A 16,995-nucleotide genomic window follows, 5' to 3' on the forward strand; every position below is an offset into this window, starting at 1 on the left:
TAAACTATGGTTGTAGATTTTTAGAGATACTTTTGGGTTTTTTGTAAACCGCTTTATAAATAAACCATATATTGCAAAAAAAAATCACAGCCTCCAGTGAGCTGAACCTTGAGTGACTGCTCTATCCCTTGAATGATTCATTGCTCAGAAATAACATGCATATACCGTATGTATTCAAAATAAAAATAAAAAATCCTTCCAGTAGCACCAACACGGCTACCTACCTGAACTAATACTGTATGTATATTCTTAACCTATTAACCTAACACACCTTTCATATATCTGCTCAATAGGATTGGATGAAACTAGTAGCTGAGCAGCAGCTCTCTGTGGTTTTCAAATGAGGACCTCCTGCATCAGCAGCTGGAGGAATTCAGTCAGGGCTACTAATGTAGAACAACCTAGGAGAGACTAGGCTGAATATGCATTTCTGCGTGCCCAAGTGTCAGAGCTGAGCCTCGAGCCAAAGTGAGTAAAGCAGCCAAGCAAGTTCAGCAACAGGGCAGACTACTGTGTCCCTCCCCTTAGTGAACTTACAAACCCCAGGTTCCCAAGTAAATTAACTCGCTCAACAACAATATCTGCTGGTAGAATGCCAGCAGAGGTGTGGGAGCTATCCAGTGTAGCACAGAATGTTGTATGTCTTCCTGATGGACAGAATCAGGGGTGGGGTACTCAGTGCAAATCGGTCCTTGACCTCAGGAAGTTAGTTTGCTCCCTTGGGGCCAAGGTAGCTGACCTGGATAAGCAGAGAGGTTCCTGGACGAGACCTTCATAGGACATGATAATTGCATCCCACTCAACCATCTTTGTTCCACCAACAGCTTTGATCCTGTAAATCTGCTCCACCTGCTGGAACAGACCAGTGAGATGGGAAGTATTCCGGTGGGGGCTTTTCTGGGAAGCTCACCTGTTTCTCCCAATGCAGCAGTTCTGGTTTCCTTTTCTGACCATGGTAGTGGGTGATTCGATCTTTAGGGACATGGATAGCTGGGTTTGTGATTGGTTTGTTGATCATACGGTAACTTGGCTTTGAAACAAAGAACATTATATAATAATAATATTAATAATTTTTTATTTATACCCCGCCCATCTGGCTGGATTTCCCCAGCCACTCTGGGTGGCTTCCAACAGAAAAATAAAATAAAATAATCTATTAAACATTAAAAGCCTCCCTAAACCAGGCTGCCTTCAGATGTCTTCTGAAAATCTGGTAGCTGTTTTTCTCTTTGACATCCGATGGGAGGGTGTTCCACAGGGCGGGCACCACTACCAAGAAGGCCCTCTGCCTGGTTCCCTGCAACTTGGCTTCTCGCAACGAGGGAACTGCCAGAAGGCCCTCAGTACTGGTCCTCAGTGTCCGGGCAGAATGATGGGGGTGGAGACGCTCCTTCAGGTATACTGGACTGAGGCCATTTAGGGCTTTAAAGGTCAGCACCAACACTTTGAATTGTGCTCGGAAACATACTGGGAGTTATTAAAAAAGTAACCTAATTTTAAAAAAACTTTAATCATGATGTTAAGAAGCTCTAAATAAGCAGGTCATTGTAACAGTTCACAATTTATTCAAATCTCACAAACGTTCATGTAAAATACTATTTGCCTGATTTCTGCATTTAATTTCTCCTGCAAAGTGGTTTTGCATTCTTACAAGTAGTAGAGATGTAAAAGAAGGAAAAACAAGCTTTTGGCTCCACTTCTTTTTTTACAGGAGGGATATAACAAAATAGTAGGAATTAAGAGATTAATTATAGGGCGTCATTTTAGCCAGCAACTGGTTTTCAGTGCAAGGGCTCATATGACCGGGATCTTTATTTTATTTTGTTTAACTATGTTGGCTATTGTCTGTATTTTCCTCCACATTGAATAACTACAGCTGGCGCCTAGGGTTACAGGGCATGGGCCCTGATTTAAACACCCAGCATCTCTATTTTTTTAACGGTGAAGGGAGCACTAGAGATGTAAAAAAAAACACCACATGGGAGTAGCGACAGGAGGTGTTTGTGTATGTGTGTGAGAGAGATGCACATGTTTCCTTACGTGAAGTTGTACAGAGCAGTACAGTGTTTAAATTAATATTGTGATTGTAACTGACCACAGAGCAACAGGGAAGGTTAAAAAAAACTCAATCCATCCTCCTCTTATCAAGAGTTCTGCTCATTAAGAGCCAGCTGAAATATGGCAGATAAGCTCCAGTTATTTTATTTGTTAGTTATTATTAAAACAATTTATATAACACTTCACTACAATAGCCTTTAAGTGATTTACAAAGAAAACAAAAAAAAAATCAGTTAAAACTATAAAAGCAAACTCCAATTAAAATGCCTGCTGGAATAAAATTAGTCTTCAGTAGGCACTGGAGGCTCAGTAGGGAGCAGGAGCCTGTCTGATCGCTACTAGAATGGAGCTCCATAAAATTGGGCACATGCCAAAATTCACCAAGGTTGAACCGTTTTGTCACTAACAAACTGCCCGTGGGGCCCATCGGCTCCCGGGGGTAAAAGGGCCAAATACACTGGAGTCTCAGCTCCCTCCTCAGGAGATTTTGGGGCTTTAGGACCTGCCATGTCAGTCTTGACCCACCCAGGGCAACAGGCATTCAGGAGAATACCATCACCTTTCCTTGTCTCATTCAGCCGCCTTGCTTGAATTCTGGACAAAACCGTTACCCCAATTTTGGACACGCCATAAGCTGTATTTGGCCAACCCTCCTTCTCATGCACTCCCTTCTTGGTGTCTTCTACAAATTTTTCCATGAGTTTCACTAGTTCCTCTTCAGTGATTGTCTCACTCCGAAACTTCTGCTGTAGTTCTGGGCTGCACCTGGCCAAGGCCCGGACACTCATGACACTGGAGACATTCACTACCCTTCCTGTGACAAAAAAAGATGATAACTCCACAATAACCAATGGACCATATCCAACTCAGTTGCACTCAAAGTAGACATACTGAGCAGACCTAATTACAGGCAGGTAGCCGTGTTGGTCTGACGTAGTCGAAACAAAATAAAAAAATCCTTCCAGTAGCACCTTAGAGACCAACAGTTGGTCTCTAAGGTGCTACTGGAAGGATTTTTTTATTTTGTTTTGAGCAGACCTAAGTTAGGCAAGCCAATTATTTATAAGGGGTTCCCTGTGGCTCTGAGTAACACTATCTTTGGGTATGTGGGCGTAGCCAGGATTTTTGTTAGGGCGGAAGAACCTCAGATTTGTATTTATTTGTATTGTTTTAGGGGAGCTGCTACCCCCCCTGCCCCCCGGCTATGCCCATGATTGCGTACAACCCAATACTCTGCAGAGGAAGTAGAAATAAGAAGTGTCATACAGCAAGTAAATCATGAAGAATAAATCATAAGCAAGTTGCATATACAAGAACAGAAACCTTTCCATGGAGATATTCTAAAATAAGAAACGGTTGACAGAAAATCTAAAATATATATACTGTGTAATTTGTGTTTAATAGCTCTGAAGGCTATCACAGTGGCATTTAACACATACACACAGTGCTTTTTCTGGGGTTACTCAAGGGTACACAGAAAAAAAGCACTGTATACAATGTTTGGACACATCAAGATAGAATGCAGCAGTTACTCAAGAGTTGATCAATAGTGCAGTATGATGCCAGTAATTTCACTAGCTTTTCAAAATAGCTAGAAAACTGAATCATCTGACAGGCTGCTGATTTTACAGTATTGTATCACACAGAGCAGAAAACATCCAGTTTGCTTCCCCGCCTCCCTTCTTCTTCAATAAATCCATGTGATGAACCTCACTAAGCCCTATCTGGCTTAGTTCAACTTCTATTTGTCTCTTGTTTCATTTACAAAGAGTTCTATCCTATCCTCTTTACACGATGGCTGTAAAGAACAGGATCAGACTTGAAAAGCTCAGTTGGTCTGCCTGCCTGCCTGCCCTACAATAAGGTCCTAGGATGGGTTGTGACTATTTAAAAATACAATATTTACCCCTGCAGGATGAAAATGCATAGCTCACCTTGTGGTTTAATAAGTGGTAATAACTCATTGCAAATATTTCTGGTTGCAAAGAAGTTCGTTTTCATGGTCACTTCTGCTTGTGTAGGAAATGGTGTGGTGTCCTCCACTTTTTATTGGGCAAAGAAAACAAAAAATATGCATTAAGGTACAAATGCATACAGTCTTTCCACCACCTACACTAACAAAGACAAACAACATAGTCTACTTATGGTCAGCATTAGTTGAAATTACATTGTGCAACTGTGATATTATTGAAGACTCCACCTATACCATACTACAGCGTTTACCAACCTCGTGTTCTCCAGATGTTTTAGACCAGGCATAGGCAACCTTCAGCCCTCCAGATGTTTTGGACTACAATTCCCATCATCCCTGACCACTGGTCCTGTTAGCTAGGGATCATGGGAGTTGTAGGCCAAAACACCTGGAGAGCCGAAGGTTTCCTATGCCTGTTTTAGACTATCCCATCAATCCCCAACCAACTGTTGTTTATTTTACTGGTTTGTTAACCTGTCTGCTTGTTTGGGGGATTATAGGGTTAACTTGGAAACCTAGCAAATACCTCAAGGCTCAAATATCAAGTTAATTAAAACTCCTTCCTTGGTATGTGAGAGTTGCCTCATCTCTGGCTAAGGTGCTTCATGCGATTGACAGGAATCTGTATTATTGCACACCACCCCAATCTCCGAGTAGTGCAAGATTTCAGGCAGGGCCATCTTAAGTATAGCTGGCGCCCTGGTGCGAACTATCCCTCTAGCACCCCCCATTTCCGAGCGCGGCTGCCGTGCGGGCGCAGTGCGCAGCGCGGCGCCCCCCTGGCAGCCCAGCACCTTGCGCCACCCAACCTTCCCTTAGGGTCGGCCCTGATTTCAGGGGTTCAGGCACTTACCCAGGGTTTATGTTTCCTTTTGGAATAAGACATGGCAGAGGCTGTGATGTCTTTATGATATACAGTGTATATATATATATATATATATATATATATATGTGTGTGTGTGTGTGTGTGTGTGTGTGTGTGTGTGTGTGTGTGTGTGTGTAAAGATAAAGGACCCCTGGATCGTTAAGTCCAGTCACAGGCGACTATGGGGTTGTGGTGCTCATCTCGCTTTTCAGGCCAAGGGAGCCAGTTGTTTGTCCACAGACAGCTTTCCGGGTCATGTGGCCAGCATGACTAAACTGCTTCTGGCGCAACGGAACACTGTGACAGAAGCCAGAGCGCATGGAAATTCCATCGCCACACTGGTACCTATTTATCCACTTGCACTGGTGTGCTTTCGAACTGCTAGGCTGGCAGAAGCTGGGATAGAGCAATGGGAGCTTACCCCGTTGTATGGATTTGAACTGCCGACCTTCTGATTGGCAAGCCCAAGAAGCAATGGAGGGGTTTACAGCATTAACGCCCTAAGAGAGCTTTGCTTCTCCCACAGCCACAGCCTTGGATTCCAGCAGAAATCAGGCCTGGCTTTTATCTCTGACTTTTCAGCCTGCAGCTTTTGCAACCAGTTTCTAGCTCATATCACTCAACCCTCCACCCTGGGACGGAGGCCCACCCATTTGCCCTCTGGCACAGAGCAACTCCCTTCCCGTAATCATTAGCAAGCCATTTCAGCAACTGAAAATGTGCTGGATCCAGGAATTAGAAGAGGAGCTAAGACATACAGCCTCCCCCCTCTCCAAACTCATAACAAGATAAAAATAGGAGGTGTGCATTTCAAGGTGGAACTCAACCTGATAAGGAAAGACTTTGTAAACCTGGATTAAGGGGCTGTTTCGTCCCTTTGCTTTAAAGGGAATATACTGCTTTTCTCTAACTTTTGCACTGCATATCTTCGTCTTCAATCTCCAAATTTTTCCAGTTTTAGTTAACTTTAGAACTTGTTTCATAACCCTGTGTGGTCTTTGCTTATTTTTAACACCCTCAAGCTTAGAAGATAGAGTACCACACTACCTTACGAGCCTCAAGGAGACCCCAGGGAAAAGTGGAGGCCCCAGGGATAAAGGACAGCCTTGTGGAAATAATTTACACCTTGTCTGGTGGCACCTGTTGTTTAAAGGGGGAGACTAAGCTGAGTAGAGGGGTACACTCTATGCTAGCCGGGAACACCCTCTCCCCAGATGGCACAAGACCTAGGGTGCTGTCACAAACACACGTGTCAAAACTGTCTAGGATGTCAAAGAATTTTTTTAACATGTTGAAGATGTACAAAGCTCCCATACCATCTGCATTCACTTGAGTTAGCATTGTTTGCCGCAGTTCTGGCTGCTTCTACATGCCAAGGGAGGGAATGACATGTATTTTATTGTGTCCAGATGTTTAAATTACAAAATAACAATAACACACAAACCCACATTAAATCTAGATGGAATAGTTTTCATTTCGGTTGTAGAACATGAAATTATATTTGCCTTGTTGATAAGTACATTTGATATTATGTCTGTGTGCAAGAATAATGTTAAGAGCAGGCTAAAAGTATCACCTTTCATTCAGAATTACTACTGCTGCTGCTAATTTGTAATAATAATAGATAGTTGCCAGCTATCCACCAGGTACCCTGTGTTTTTTCATTACTTACTTCCTGCATGGGACAGTTATGTATTGTATGGTGAGAAAGATCACTAACAAAAATTTAGCTGCTTCTGTCCCTGCAACTAACCAATAATCAAACTGCGAACTATCTTTTTCTGAATGATTGTTTGCTTGTCTAAGTAATCTGATTCTAGTTTCCACAGGAAATGCAAGAAGCAAATTGCATTTTTATCAAGCATTAATTGTATATGTTTTGCAGTTTTCCATCACAGATTATGCTTTGCTGCACGCAAAAGATTTTATCATGTATTAAGAAACATAGGTTCAAGTGTACCTCATCAGACATGAAGTTGCACATGTGTACATGCAGTGAATACAGTACTCATATGCAAGATTGGTACACCGGATTATTTACATGCAGCTCTCATGCTTAGTCCTACTGATGCATTTTCTGTGTTGGAAAACAGTAATGTATGCAGCTGCCCCGAGTTGCAGGAAGAAGCAGCACCCATGAAAGTCACAAAGCAGTGTGGCAAATATTTACTGTACTGGGTCCAAAGTACACTGTTAAAAGTACTGTACAGTACTTTACCCAGTACTTACCAAAGTTAAGTAGTTAACCCTGACAGTAAGAGTTGTGCGACAGTGGAATTTGCTGCCAAGAAGTGTGGTGGAGTCTCCTTCTTTGGAGGTCTTTAAGCAGAGGCTTGACAGCCATATGTCAAGAATGCTTTGATGGTGTTTCCTGCTTGGCAGGGGGTTGGACTGGATGGCCCTTGTGGTCTCTTCCAACTCTATGATTCTATGATTCTATGAACCCAGTTACTCAGTTACCCTAGGCTAAGCCCCAGAATATATGAAATAAGGTGAATGAAAGTTTCCTGACCACCAAGTAACTGCAGTGAGTTCAACTTCCCACTCATCAGGGACCAACAGGATCATTTTTATATCAGACTGCGGTGCTCCCAGGCAGACCTGATCTCTGTATACTTTCTTTCCAGAAACTGAACACTGTTTTTTACCTTTGAAAGCAATCCCTGCATTGTTGACCAGCACATTTAATCCTCCATACTTCTCCTTCAAGAAATCGCGTAGGGTTCGGATACTCTGCAGGTCATTTATGTCCAGCTGGTGGAACTGTGGCTTCAGACCTTCTTCCTGCAGCTTGGCCACTGCCTCCTTTCCCCGTTCGATGTCCCGGGCAGTCAGGTAAACATCCCCAGTGAACTGCTTGCATAGAGCCCGCACGATGGCCAGCCCAATGCCTTTGTTGGAGCCAGTCACCACAGCTACTGGAATGTTCTTAGACATCCTCTCTGCCAAGCAGATTCTGATCAGGTAGGACGGGAGACACCTTAGGAAGAAACACATCCATATAACTGAGCATGTTTTATGTACGGCGTCAGAACATCACAGCATTATTGCGCTACCCGAAAGCACTTACTCTGGGATAGCACAGCATAATCAGCAAGGAAACTTCAAAAACAATTGGGTGGAGTAATCCCATATACGTGTTTTTTTGCAGCAAACACAAAAAATCTTGTGGCACCCTTAAAAAACCCTGTGAACTTATTTTGGCATAAGGGTCTGTAGTCAGTTTGCCAGACACATGGAGTGGCAACTTCACTGGATGGGTATATTTACCCCTATTGCAAAGATGAAGGACTGCCTGATTTGGAGCATGTGGTTTGGAGTATTGCTTTAAAAACCTCCATTCCCAGGGTGTGCCTACTGGCTCTTTCCAACCTTTGAACATTATTTGACACATTATTTTATTCTGCAATTTACAGAGGCATAGTAGGGAGGCCATAATCCACCCTGGTTTTTTTTTTTTAGATTATCAGCAGAATTGAGCAGGTTCGGGCAATCAAAGGAAAACCCCCCAAAACTTACCCTGCTGATTCTGTGCAGCGCCTGCTGTTGACTCTCTTCTGTCTTCCCTTGCACAGAGCAAGCACGACAAGGTTGCTATGGTGGAAAGGCTAGAGGCCCGCCTTTCCTGGCAGCTGTACAGAGCCTCAAGCATTTAAGGAGGAGGGGGAATATTAGAATGTAGCCTATAGGAGAATCTGAAACGAAACAGATGCAGAGCGTTGAATAACTCAAAATCTGCTCCTCTGGGTATTAGCTGTGTGCCCTATTGTTTGTTTATACAACAGTCTGAAGTTAGGTAACACATTCCACATTCAGGAGTATTATCTGTGTATGGGAGAAGAGACATGTACAAACCTAAAAGCAGCTTTTATGTTCGCAAGTATGCCCTCAGGAAGAGGGAAGGGAGAAGCACTTTCCACAGCCTTATGTTGACTTAGAAATAAATCCCACTGAGTTCAAAGTGGGTCATTTCTTAAACTAAATGTGCTTGCAATAGGGGTGTTTGCAAGTTACATTCAGCTTGTGTACAACCTGTGTAGCGGCATGTACAAACTGTACAATTCAACAAGTGCACACTCTTCACACACTTTCTTGAAGATGTGTAAAAATAATATGTGCCTGTGTTCAGACCTATGCGTAAACAAGCTAAAAAATGGTATAGTTTATATCATGTGTCAAATTCATTATAATTCATCATTTATAATGTGGCTATTATGTGCTTGGTGCTGTAAACAACAACAACAAACCAATATAAGTTCCTGCTTGCAAGCTCAACATTATTATTATTATTATTATTATTATTATTATTATTATTATTATTATTTAGTGGTGAGCCTGAAAACAGGCACTTGTATTGGGTTTTATTTTTAAAAATAAGAAAAGAAGGGAAGGCGGAATTGGAGGGAGTGTGGAAACTTTGCAAAGGTTGAAGAAAGTAAAAAGAAGAAAGAGAGCACATGCGTTAGCCTAGGCATAGAAAGAAAGTGGTGGTGGTGATGGGGACACACCAAGGATGATGCAAGAGGGAGGATGAGTTTATTATTATCTATGATATTTGTACACTACCCTTCATCTGAAGATCACAGGGTGGTTCACAACATAAAAATACAAAATAATTACTTGGGGAAGAAGTTAGCACAAGAAATAAACCTTGGAGACAGGAACTAGCACAAAGGAAGGGAGGTATAAATGGAAGATTTGTGGGTGGCAAACCAAGAGGCTAAGGAGAATAGAGGAAAAGGAACAAAGATAGATAAGAAGCACCAAGGCCATGAAGTTGATTAGCGGCTAGAAGAAGTTGAAATCTGACATGAAGCAACAGAGGAAGTCAGGAAAGGGAAACCTATAGAGAAGTACTGTAACTAAAATGAGGAGAAGATAAAATTACATGAGCGGAAGAGTTGAGATTATGGAAAGCATTTCTGCTCATCCAAGCTCATCTCCTTATTTCACTGCAGCCCCGTGCTGCTGAAAGTTTCCAGATCTTCCACAAAAGTGTGGGATATGGCACAGAGGGCTGCTGGGCGAGTGGGTGGTGGTACGATTGCTGAAAATTGGGTGCTTCATCTTGTACTAGCAGAAGCAGACATGGGTGGTGCTCAAAGGGACTGGGAGGGCAGCCCAGCAGTTGTTGTTGTTGTTTAGTCGTGTCCGACTCTTCATGACCCCATGGAACAGAGCATGGCAGGCACTCCTGTCTTCCACTTCCTCCCGCAGTTTGGTCAAACTCATGTTAGTAGCTTTGAGAACATTGTCCAACCATCTCGTCCGCTGTCATCCCCTTCTCCTAGTGCCCTCAATCTTTCCCAACATCAGGGTCTTTTCCAAGGCTTCTTCTCTTCTCATGAGGTGGCCAAAGTATTGGAGCCTCAGTTTCACGATCTGTCCTTCCAGTGAACACTCAGGGCTGATTTCCTTCAGAATGGATAGGTTTGATCTTCTTGCAGTCCATGGGACTCTCAAGAGCAGGGGTCTGCAAACTTTTTCAGCAGGGGCCCGGTCCACTGTCCCTCAGACCTTGTGGGGGGCCGGACTATATATTTTTTTGGGAAATGAACTAATTCCTATGTCCCACAAATAACCCAGAGATGCATTTTGAATAATAGGACACATTCTACTCATGTAAAAACATGCTGATTCCCGGACCGTCTGCGGGCCGGATTTAGAAGGCGATTGGGCCACATCCAGCCCCCGGGCCTTAGTTTGGGGACCCCTGCTCAAGAGTCTCCTCCAGCACCATAATTCAAAAGCATCAATTCTTCGGCGATCAGCCTTCTTTATGGTCTAGCTCTCACTTCCATTCATCACTACTGGGAAAACCATAGCTTTAACTATACGGACCTTTGTCGGCAAGGTGATGTCTCTGCTTTTTAAGATGCTGTCTAGGTTTGTCATCACTTTTCTCCCAAGAAGCAGGTGTCTCTTAATTTCGTGACTGCTGTCACCATATGCAGTGGTCATGGAGCCCAGCAGTAGCTAGGGTCAAAGCCAGTCACAGGCCCAGTCAGCCCCTGGCTGTGTGTAAGAAAGGAGGGCAGGTGGGACTGCCAAGTTAGTCTAGAAAAGGAGACTTAGCAAAATGAACAAAACATGCTTCTGCATTTCATTGCTTGGGAAGTGGGATCTTCAGCTAAATGTTGAAGTATGGACTATTCCACTTCAGGATTCCAGTCCCCACCTCCTATCCAACAGTCAGCATTATGTCCACTTAAGTTCCCATTAGGCTATTTTCTCCATTGAGCCCCCCCCACCCCAGCCCACTTTTGCAAATCTTATGTTTTCCCCAAGCTAACTGCTACTTATTTCTTGTGTGTGGATGGTACTGTTTTGGCAAGTACTTGGAGAAGTGATTCCTATGAGCATATTGTACAGTGGAACCTCGGTTTATGAACACCTCGGTTTATGAATTTTCGGTTTATGAACGCCGCGGACCCATCTGGAACGGATTAATTCATTTTCCATTACTTTCAATGGGAAAGTTCGCTTCAGTTTATGAACGCTTCAGTTTATGAACAGACTTCCGGAACCAATTACACCCATGCTTCAGTTTATGAATGCTTCAGTTTAAGTACTCTGCGGACCCATCTGGAACGGATTAATCCACTTTCCATTACTTTCAATGGGAAAGTTCGCTTCAGTTTATGAACGCTTCAGTTTAAGTACCCCTGGAACAGATTAATCCACTTTCCATTACTTTCAATGGGAAAGTTCGCTTCAGTTTATGAACGCTTCAGTTTATGAACAGACTTCCAGAACCAATTGTGTTCATAAACCGAGGTACCACTGTATATGATGATAGGTCAACATCTCAAGATTCAAAATTAAAATTAATCAATTAATCAACAATTAATGCCGAAGTATTATTGGTTTTTTTTAAAAAAACCATTGCAGTCTATTGGCACTGAGCAGGAGAAGAAGGTACAGCACTGCTGGTGAAATTATTCCCACAGGTAGTGTTTCCATTGTCACTGAGATGGCTCTGTATAATATGGCATTCATAAGATCATTTATTTGTAGAAAACAATTTCTCCCATCTCTTGTACAATTTTTTTTAAAAAAAACATAACAAAAAATTGCAGGATAAGTGCATATCTCCCCTTCTGCCTTTATGCAGCCACCTTAAAATATAACAAAAAAAACCAGATGTAAACATTGTCTAGCGTTTTATTTTTAAATATGTGTTTTATCACCAAACATATGAAAATTGCATGCATGTACATTGTTTAGAAGACATTTTTATTAATCAAAAACAAAGATCCATGAATATTAGTTTCAGTTTCATTTGTACGGGTGTTAAGAGATCCTTTTTACAGAGAAAATATTCAACTTTTATTTTCTAACAATTATACAATGTATAATAATGATCCTTTGTGTTTTCCTGATCTTGAAGGATACGTTCCACCATGCTAACAGTGGAGCTAATTATTTCTGGGGTTTTAAGAGTGCGAATTGGTTCTCTTTATACAGCCCATGTGCACCCTCCAAACAACAGCAGCCCAAATTAAATTTGCTAAGCCATCATGTCCATTTTACTGATTTCATGCATTCATATCTGCAGCAAAGGTTGTAATGGCTTGATTTCTGTATTAAATAAAACAGTCTTGAACAATAGATAAATAATGTATGCACATTTTAAAATTCAAATTCAAAAAGCAAATGGCTTTCACACATTGTGAAACAAAAATAATTCAATAGCTGGAAAATATATATTAAGCCAAGACAGCTTCCCAAATCCAGGGAAGAGCAAATGTAGCAAAAAGATGCTTACAAACTGCCACATGCATACAGCAAACCAAAATAGTTATTTGCACAGGCACTTAACAGACAATATGATGCATTTATGAAACACTTTCTTCCCTTGCATGGGAGCCTGCCACGACTGTTAAAGCAGATCCCAGTGGAAGAGCCCACACCTGCATTTGCATTATTACTGCTCGTAATCAAGCTAGTAGTAACAATGCAAATGCATTATTCATTGTACACTGAACAACTACCACTTCTGCACTTTCTTTTCACTAACATACTGGCCGTGAGGCCCATCGGCTCCCGGGGGTAAAAGGGCCAAATACACTGGAGTCTCAGCTCCCTCATCAGGAGATTTTGGGGCTCTGGGACCTGCCATGTCAGTCCTGACCCACCCAGGGCAACAGGCATTCAGGAGAATACCATCACCTTTCCTTGTCTCATTCAGCCGCCTTGCTTGAATTCTGGACAAAACCGTTACCCCGGTTTTGGACACGCCATAAGCTGTACTTGGCCAACCCTCCTTCTCATGCACTCCCTTCTTGGTGTCCTCTACAAATTTTTCCATGAGTTTCACTAGTTCCTCTTCAGTGATTGTGTCACTCCGAAACTTCCGCTGCAGGTCTTGGCTGCATTTGGACAATGCTGAAGCCCCGCACATGCTAGATACGTTCACCACTCTGCCTATTAAAAGGGAAAATGTTAAGGAGAAGAAAGTAGCCTTAGTTAAGCTTGTTGCCTCCAGCCCTCCTCATGTTGAGTTCAATAGGCCTTAATCCCAGGTAAGTGTTAGAGGCACCCCCAAACTTCGGCCCTCCAGATGTTTTGGACTACAATTCCCATCTTCCCCGACCACTGGTCCTGTTAGCTAGGGATCATGGGAGCTGTCGGCCAAAACATCTGGAGGGCCGCAGTTTGGGGATGCCTGGCCTAAATCTTAACATAAGGTAAAGGTAAAGGGACCCCTGACCATTAGGTCCAGTCGTGACCGACTCTGGGGTTGCGCGCTCATCTCGCATTATTGGCCGAGGGAGCCAGCGTATGGCTTCCAGGTCATGTGGCCAGCATGACAAAGCCGCTTCTGGCAAACCAGAGCAGCACATGGAAACGCCGTTTACCTTCCCGCTGTAGCGGTTCCTATTTATCTACTTGCATTTTGACATGCTTTCGAACTGCTAGGTTGGCAGGAGCTGGGACCAAGCAACGGGAGCTCACCCCGTCACAGGGATTCGAACCGCCGACCTTCTGGTCAGCAAACCCTAGGCTCAGTGGTTTAACCACAGCGCCACCTGGGTCCCCAAATCTTAACATATTTTCCCCTAAAGTCAGTGTGGAGTACTTACCGTTAGGTTTCATCAGTGGTAGCAATTCTCTGCAAACATCCCTTGTTGCAAAAAAGTTTGTTCGCAGTGTGACTTCCGCTTGTATAGCAAATGGAGTTGTATCTGCAACTTTTTGCCAGATGGCAGGAAGAAACCAAGCAAAAATCGGAATGGACATTATGAAAATATAAACTTTGTAAAAACCTGCTTTTGTTCCTTCATTAGTTTAGAGTTATTTTGAATATTTATTTTCAAAGTTTCTTTTAAAGGGTGAGATAAACATCAATAAAACAAATACAGTGGTGCCTCGCTTAACGAATGCCCTGCTTAACGAAATTTTCGCTTAACGAAAGGTTTTTTCTAGCGGAGGTTGCCTCGCTAGACGAATTCGTTTTCGTCTAGCGAATCGCGGTTTCCCATAGGAATGCATTGAAATTCAATTAATTTGCGTTCCTATGGGCAAAAAAAAATTCAAAAAAAATTCAATGCATTCCCATGGGATTCGCTAGACGAATTTTTTCGTTATAAGAAACGACCCGTGGAACAAATTAAATTCGTCTAGCGAGGCACCACTGTAAATAGTTTATTGGAAAAAATACTATATCCAGAAAATATGGCACACCATTACAATTAATGTATTTGAAGGGGTCCACCCAAAAGTGAACTGGAAAGATGATCAAACAATAATGCTTAACTAGGTTTTATTAGTAAGCACAGCAAATGAGATACATTCTGCCAAAATACAGTTTCCAATCACCGTTGTTAGAAAATTGCTGTGAGGCTTTAAATGAACTTTAAAAAATTGAATCTAAAATGATTTAATGTGCCAACTGCGATCTTATCAATATGTGTATTTCAAGTAGGAGAAGCCAGAGAACCTTAAGTTGCAATCCAACCCCTTCTACCGTCTGACCCACTGGGGGAGGAAGCGGGTTTGGCTGATGCAGAGGTCCACCTGGTCCAAAACAGCACCAGCCTCCCTCTTCCAGCACAGAGCTTTCCAATAAACCCACTGGAAGTACCACTGACAGGATTCCCACAGCTGATGGCCCACAAAAAGCTTTAAACAGGGGCGTACTAGGGACGGAACTGAGTCAGCCTGGGATCCACTGGATCCTAAGTTTCCCCTCTCCCATCACTATATGGCACCAGACCTCATTGCTATGCCAACTGAAGACTTTCCCCCTGCTCCTCTCAACTTCTATCCCAGCCTGCAAGAGCAGAAGGACTGTGGGTATGGCTATGCTGCTCCACCACACTCTGCTGCTGGCTGCCCACATGGCATTAGAATTGCTCTGCCTATTACTCTGGACAATTCTTCCTAGCAACCTGTTCACAGTGCAGGTAACTGGCCATTTAAAGTACCAGAAAGTCACACACATCCACGCACCAAGGGAGAAAATGACAAAGGCTGGAACCTGAAGCAGAATTAACCTGTAGCTGGATTGCATGATTTGCAGCCAAAGACTATAAACATATCATACAGCCAGTGTATATGTTACTTGTTTATGTTATAATTCAGACCAAATATGTAACATTCCAGTTTCTGAGATACCTGCTCTGCTAGCATTTTACCTTTGAAAGCAATCCCTGCATTGTTGACCAGCACATTTAACCCTCCATACTTCTCCTTCAAGAAATCACGGAAGGTTTGAATACTCTGCAGATCAGTGATGTCCAGCTGGTGGAACTGTGGCTTCAGACCTTCTTCCTGCAGCTTGGCCACTGCCTCCTTGCCCCGTTCGATGTCCCGGGCAGTCAGGTAAACATCCCCAGTGAACTGCTTGCACAGAGCCCGCACGATGGCCAGCCCAATGCCTTTGTTGGAGCCAGTCACCACAGCTACTGGAGTGCTAGACATTCTCCCTGCCAAGTAAATTTCAAAATAACTCAAAAGGAACATTAATATTAAAAATAATGAGATGGTTAATTAATTCACTGAAAAAAAGGTGATTCTATCAAACAACCGTTTGCAACAATAACATTGAATGGCTTTAATTTTAATTTTGTGTGATGTGGGCTGTACCTATGGGGGTGTGTGTGCAAAGAGGCAAGTGGGTGACAGGGGTGGCACTGGAGGGGTAAACGACTATCATACTGGCACCACTGCATCTTCATCCACTTTGTTGAATTAATTAAACTAGTTTGGATTAGATTTTCAATTACTATGCTATTTATTTTTACTGTTTTGATTTTACAGTGTTATCTTCCTTAGTGGGTTGCGCAAACCGCTCTTCTGAAAAAAATGCTTTTCACAGCGTAAGGCAGTGGGCATTGAGGATGTGTTTATAGAACCAAGGGAGCAGGGGCCCCCAAAAGTTTGGGAACCACCGCTTTAGATAATCATAACCTTTCAATGGGGTAACCTAAGCGTGAATAGGGAGGCCAACAGAAGCGTGAACAGAGAAATGGGAAGAAAAAGACTTTTCAGTTACAAATGCAGTCGTGCAATGCAGGAGTGGAAGCCGAAAGTACGAAGCTGGCAACATGCTTATCACTTTGTGCCCATTCTTGTTCAAAGCACAGCTCTCAGTGGCGTGACTCGAAACATAGATCAGTTAGCGGACTACAAAGAAAGAAGGTTCAGGGTCAAGGGAATTTCTCGCGTCACTGTACAGCTGCAAGCCACTCCCTCCCGTGACGCTGCACCCTAGAGCAGCCAAAAAAAATGAACAAGGGCACGACTGCAAAATGCTACCTAGAGCAGAGCGCAATTGCGCGGCTGCAGCCTTCCCAGCACCCACACCCCGCATATACCGGGTAACCGACGCACTCGTTAAATGCATTAGGATACCACCAAGAGACAACTGCGGTCCAAATTCTACAAGTTAGGAAAACAAACGTTATAATATAGGATTAGCGCGAAAGACCTTTGTGGAAACCAGGCTGCTGCAATTTGCAAAGCTGCTCAACTTCCAACTATATCGGGTGGAGGCGCCTTAAAAAAGTGCGCCCGTTCTAAGCGGGGATCCTCAGAATCGACGGCGGAGCCGCAGGCGAGGAGGTGGAAAGCGTGCGCCTTTTCAATTCTCTGC

General features: G+C 43.1%; 2 protein-coding genes across 2 annotated transcripts; both read right to left on the reverse strand.

Annotated features, from left to right (window-relative positions):
- Window positions 1-1,542: 1,542 nt before the first annotated feature.
- Window positions 1,543-8,468, reverse strand: LOC118085408 (carbonyl reductase [NADPH] 1). The gene is made up of 4 exons (XM_035116021.3): window positions 8,415-8,468; window positions 7,544-7,875; window positions 3,993-4,100; window positions 1,543-2,872 (listed from the first exon to the last, which is right to left on the reverse strand). The coding sequence occupies exons 2-4, from the start codon at window positions 7,830-7,832 to the stop codon at window positions 2,436-2,438; spliced, it is 834 nt and encodes a 277-aa protein (XP_034971912.1). The 5' UTR covers window positions 7,833-7,875; window positions 8,415-8,468; the 3' UTR covers window positions 1,543-2,435.
- A 3,573-nt stretch (window positions 8,469-12,041) lies between these two features.
- LOC118085405 (carbonyl reductase [NADPH] 1) lies at window positions 12,042-16,970 on the reverse strand. Its single transcript, XM_035116016.3, has 4 exons — window positions 16,831-16,970; window positions 15,536-15,826; window positions 13,982-14,089; window positions 12,042-13,322 (listed from the first exon to the last, which is right to left on the reverse strand). The coding sequence occupies exons 2-4, from the start codon at window positions 15,819-15,821 to the stop codon at window positions 12,886-12,888; spliced, it is 831 nt and encodes a 276-aa protein (XP_034971907.1). The 5' UTR covers window positions 15,822-15,826; window positions 16,831-16,970; the 3' UTR covers window positions 12,042-12,885.
- Window positions 16,971-16,995: the final 25 nt, after the last annotated feature.

This window comes from Zootoca vivipara, chromosome 4 (genome assembly GCF_965207765.1).
Source record: "Zootoca vivipara chromosome 4, rZooViv2.hap1.1, whole genome shotgun sequence".
NCBI lineage: Eukaryota > Metazoa > Chordata > Lepidosauria > Squamata > Lacertidae > Zootoca > Zootoca vivipara.

Excerpts from the sequence above, each read along its gene's own strand:
- LOC118085408 (XM_035116021.3), bottom strand. The coding sequence starts at position 7,832 with ATGTCTAAGAACATTCCAGTAGCTGTGGTGACTGGCTCCAACAAAGGC. Across the intron at positions 4,101-7,543 it reads TGCAGGGATTGCTTTCAAAG|TGGAGGACACCACACCATTT; the intron begins GTAAAAAACAGT and ends CCCAATAAAAAG. Across the intron at positions 2,873-3,992 it reads ACCACTTATTAAACCACAAG|GAAGGGTAGTGAATGTCTCC; the intron begins GTGAGCTATGCA and ends TTTTTGTCACAG.
- LOC118085405 (XM_035116016.3), bottom strand. The coding sequence starts at position 15,821 with ATGTCTAGCACTCCAGTAGCTGTGGTGACTGGCTCCAACAAAGGCATT. Across the intron at positions 14,090-15,535 it reads TGCAGGGATTGCTTTCAAAG|TTGCAGATACAACTCCATTT; the intron begins GTAAAATGCTAG and ends TCTGGCAAAAAG. Across the intron at positions 13,323-13,981 it reads ACCACTGATGAAACCTAACG|GCAGAGTGGTGAACGTATCT; the intron begins GTAAGTACTCCA and ends CCCTTTTAATAG.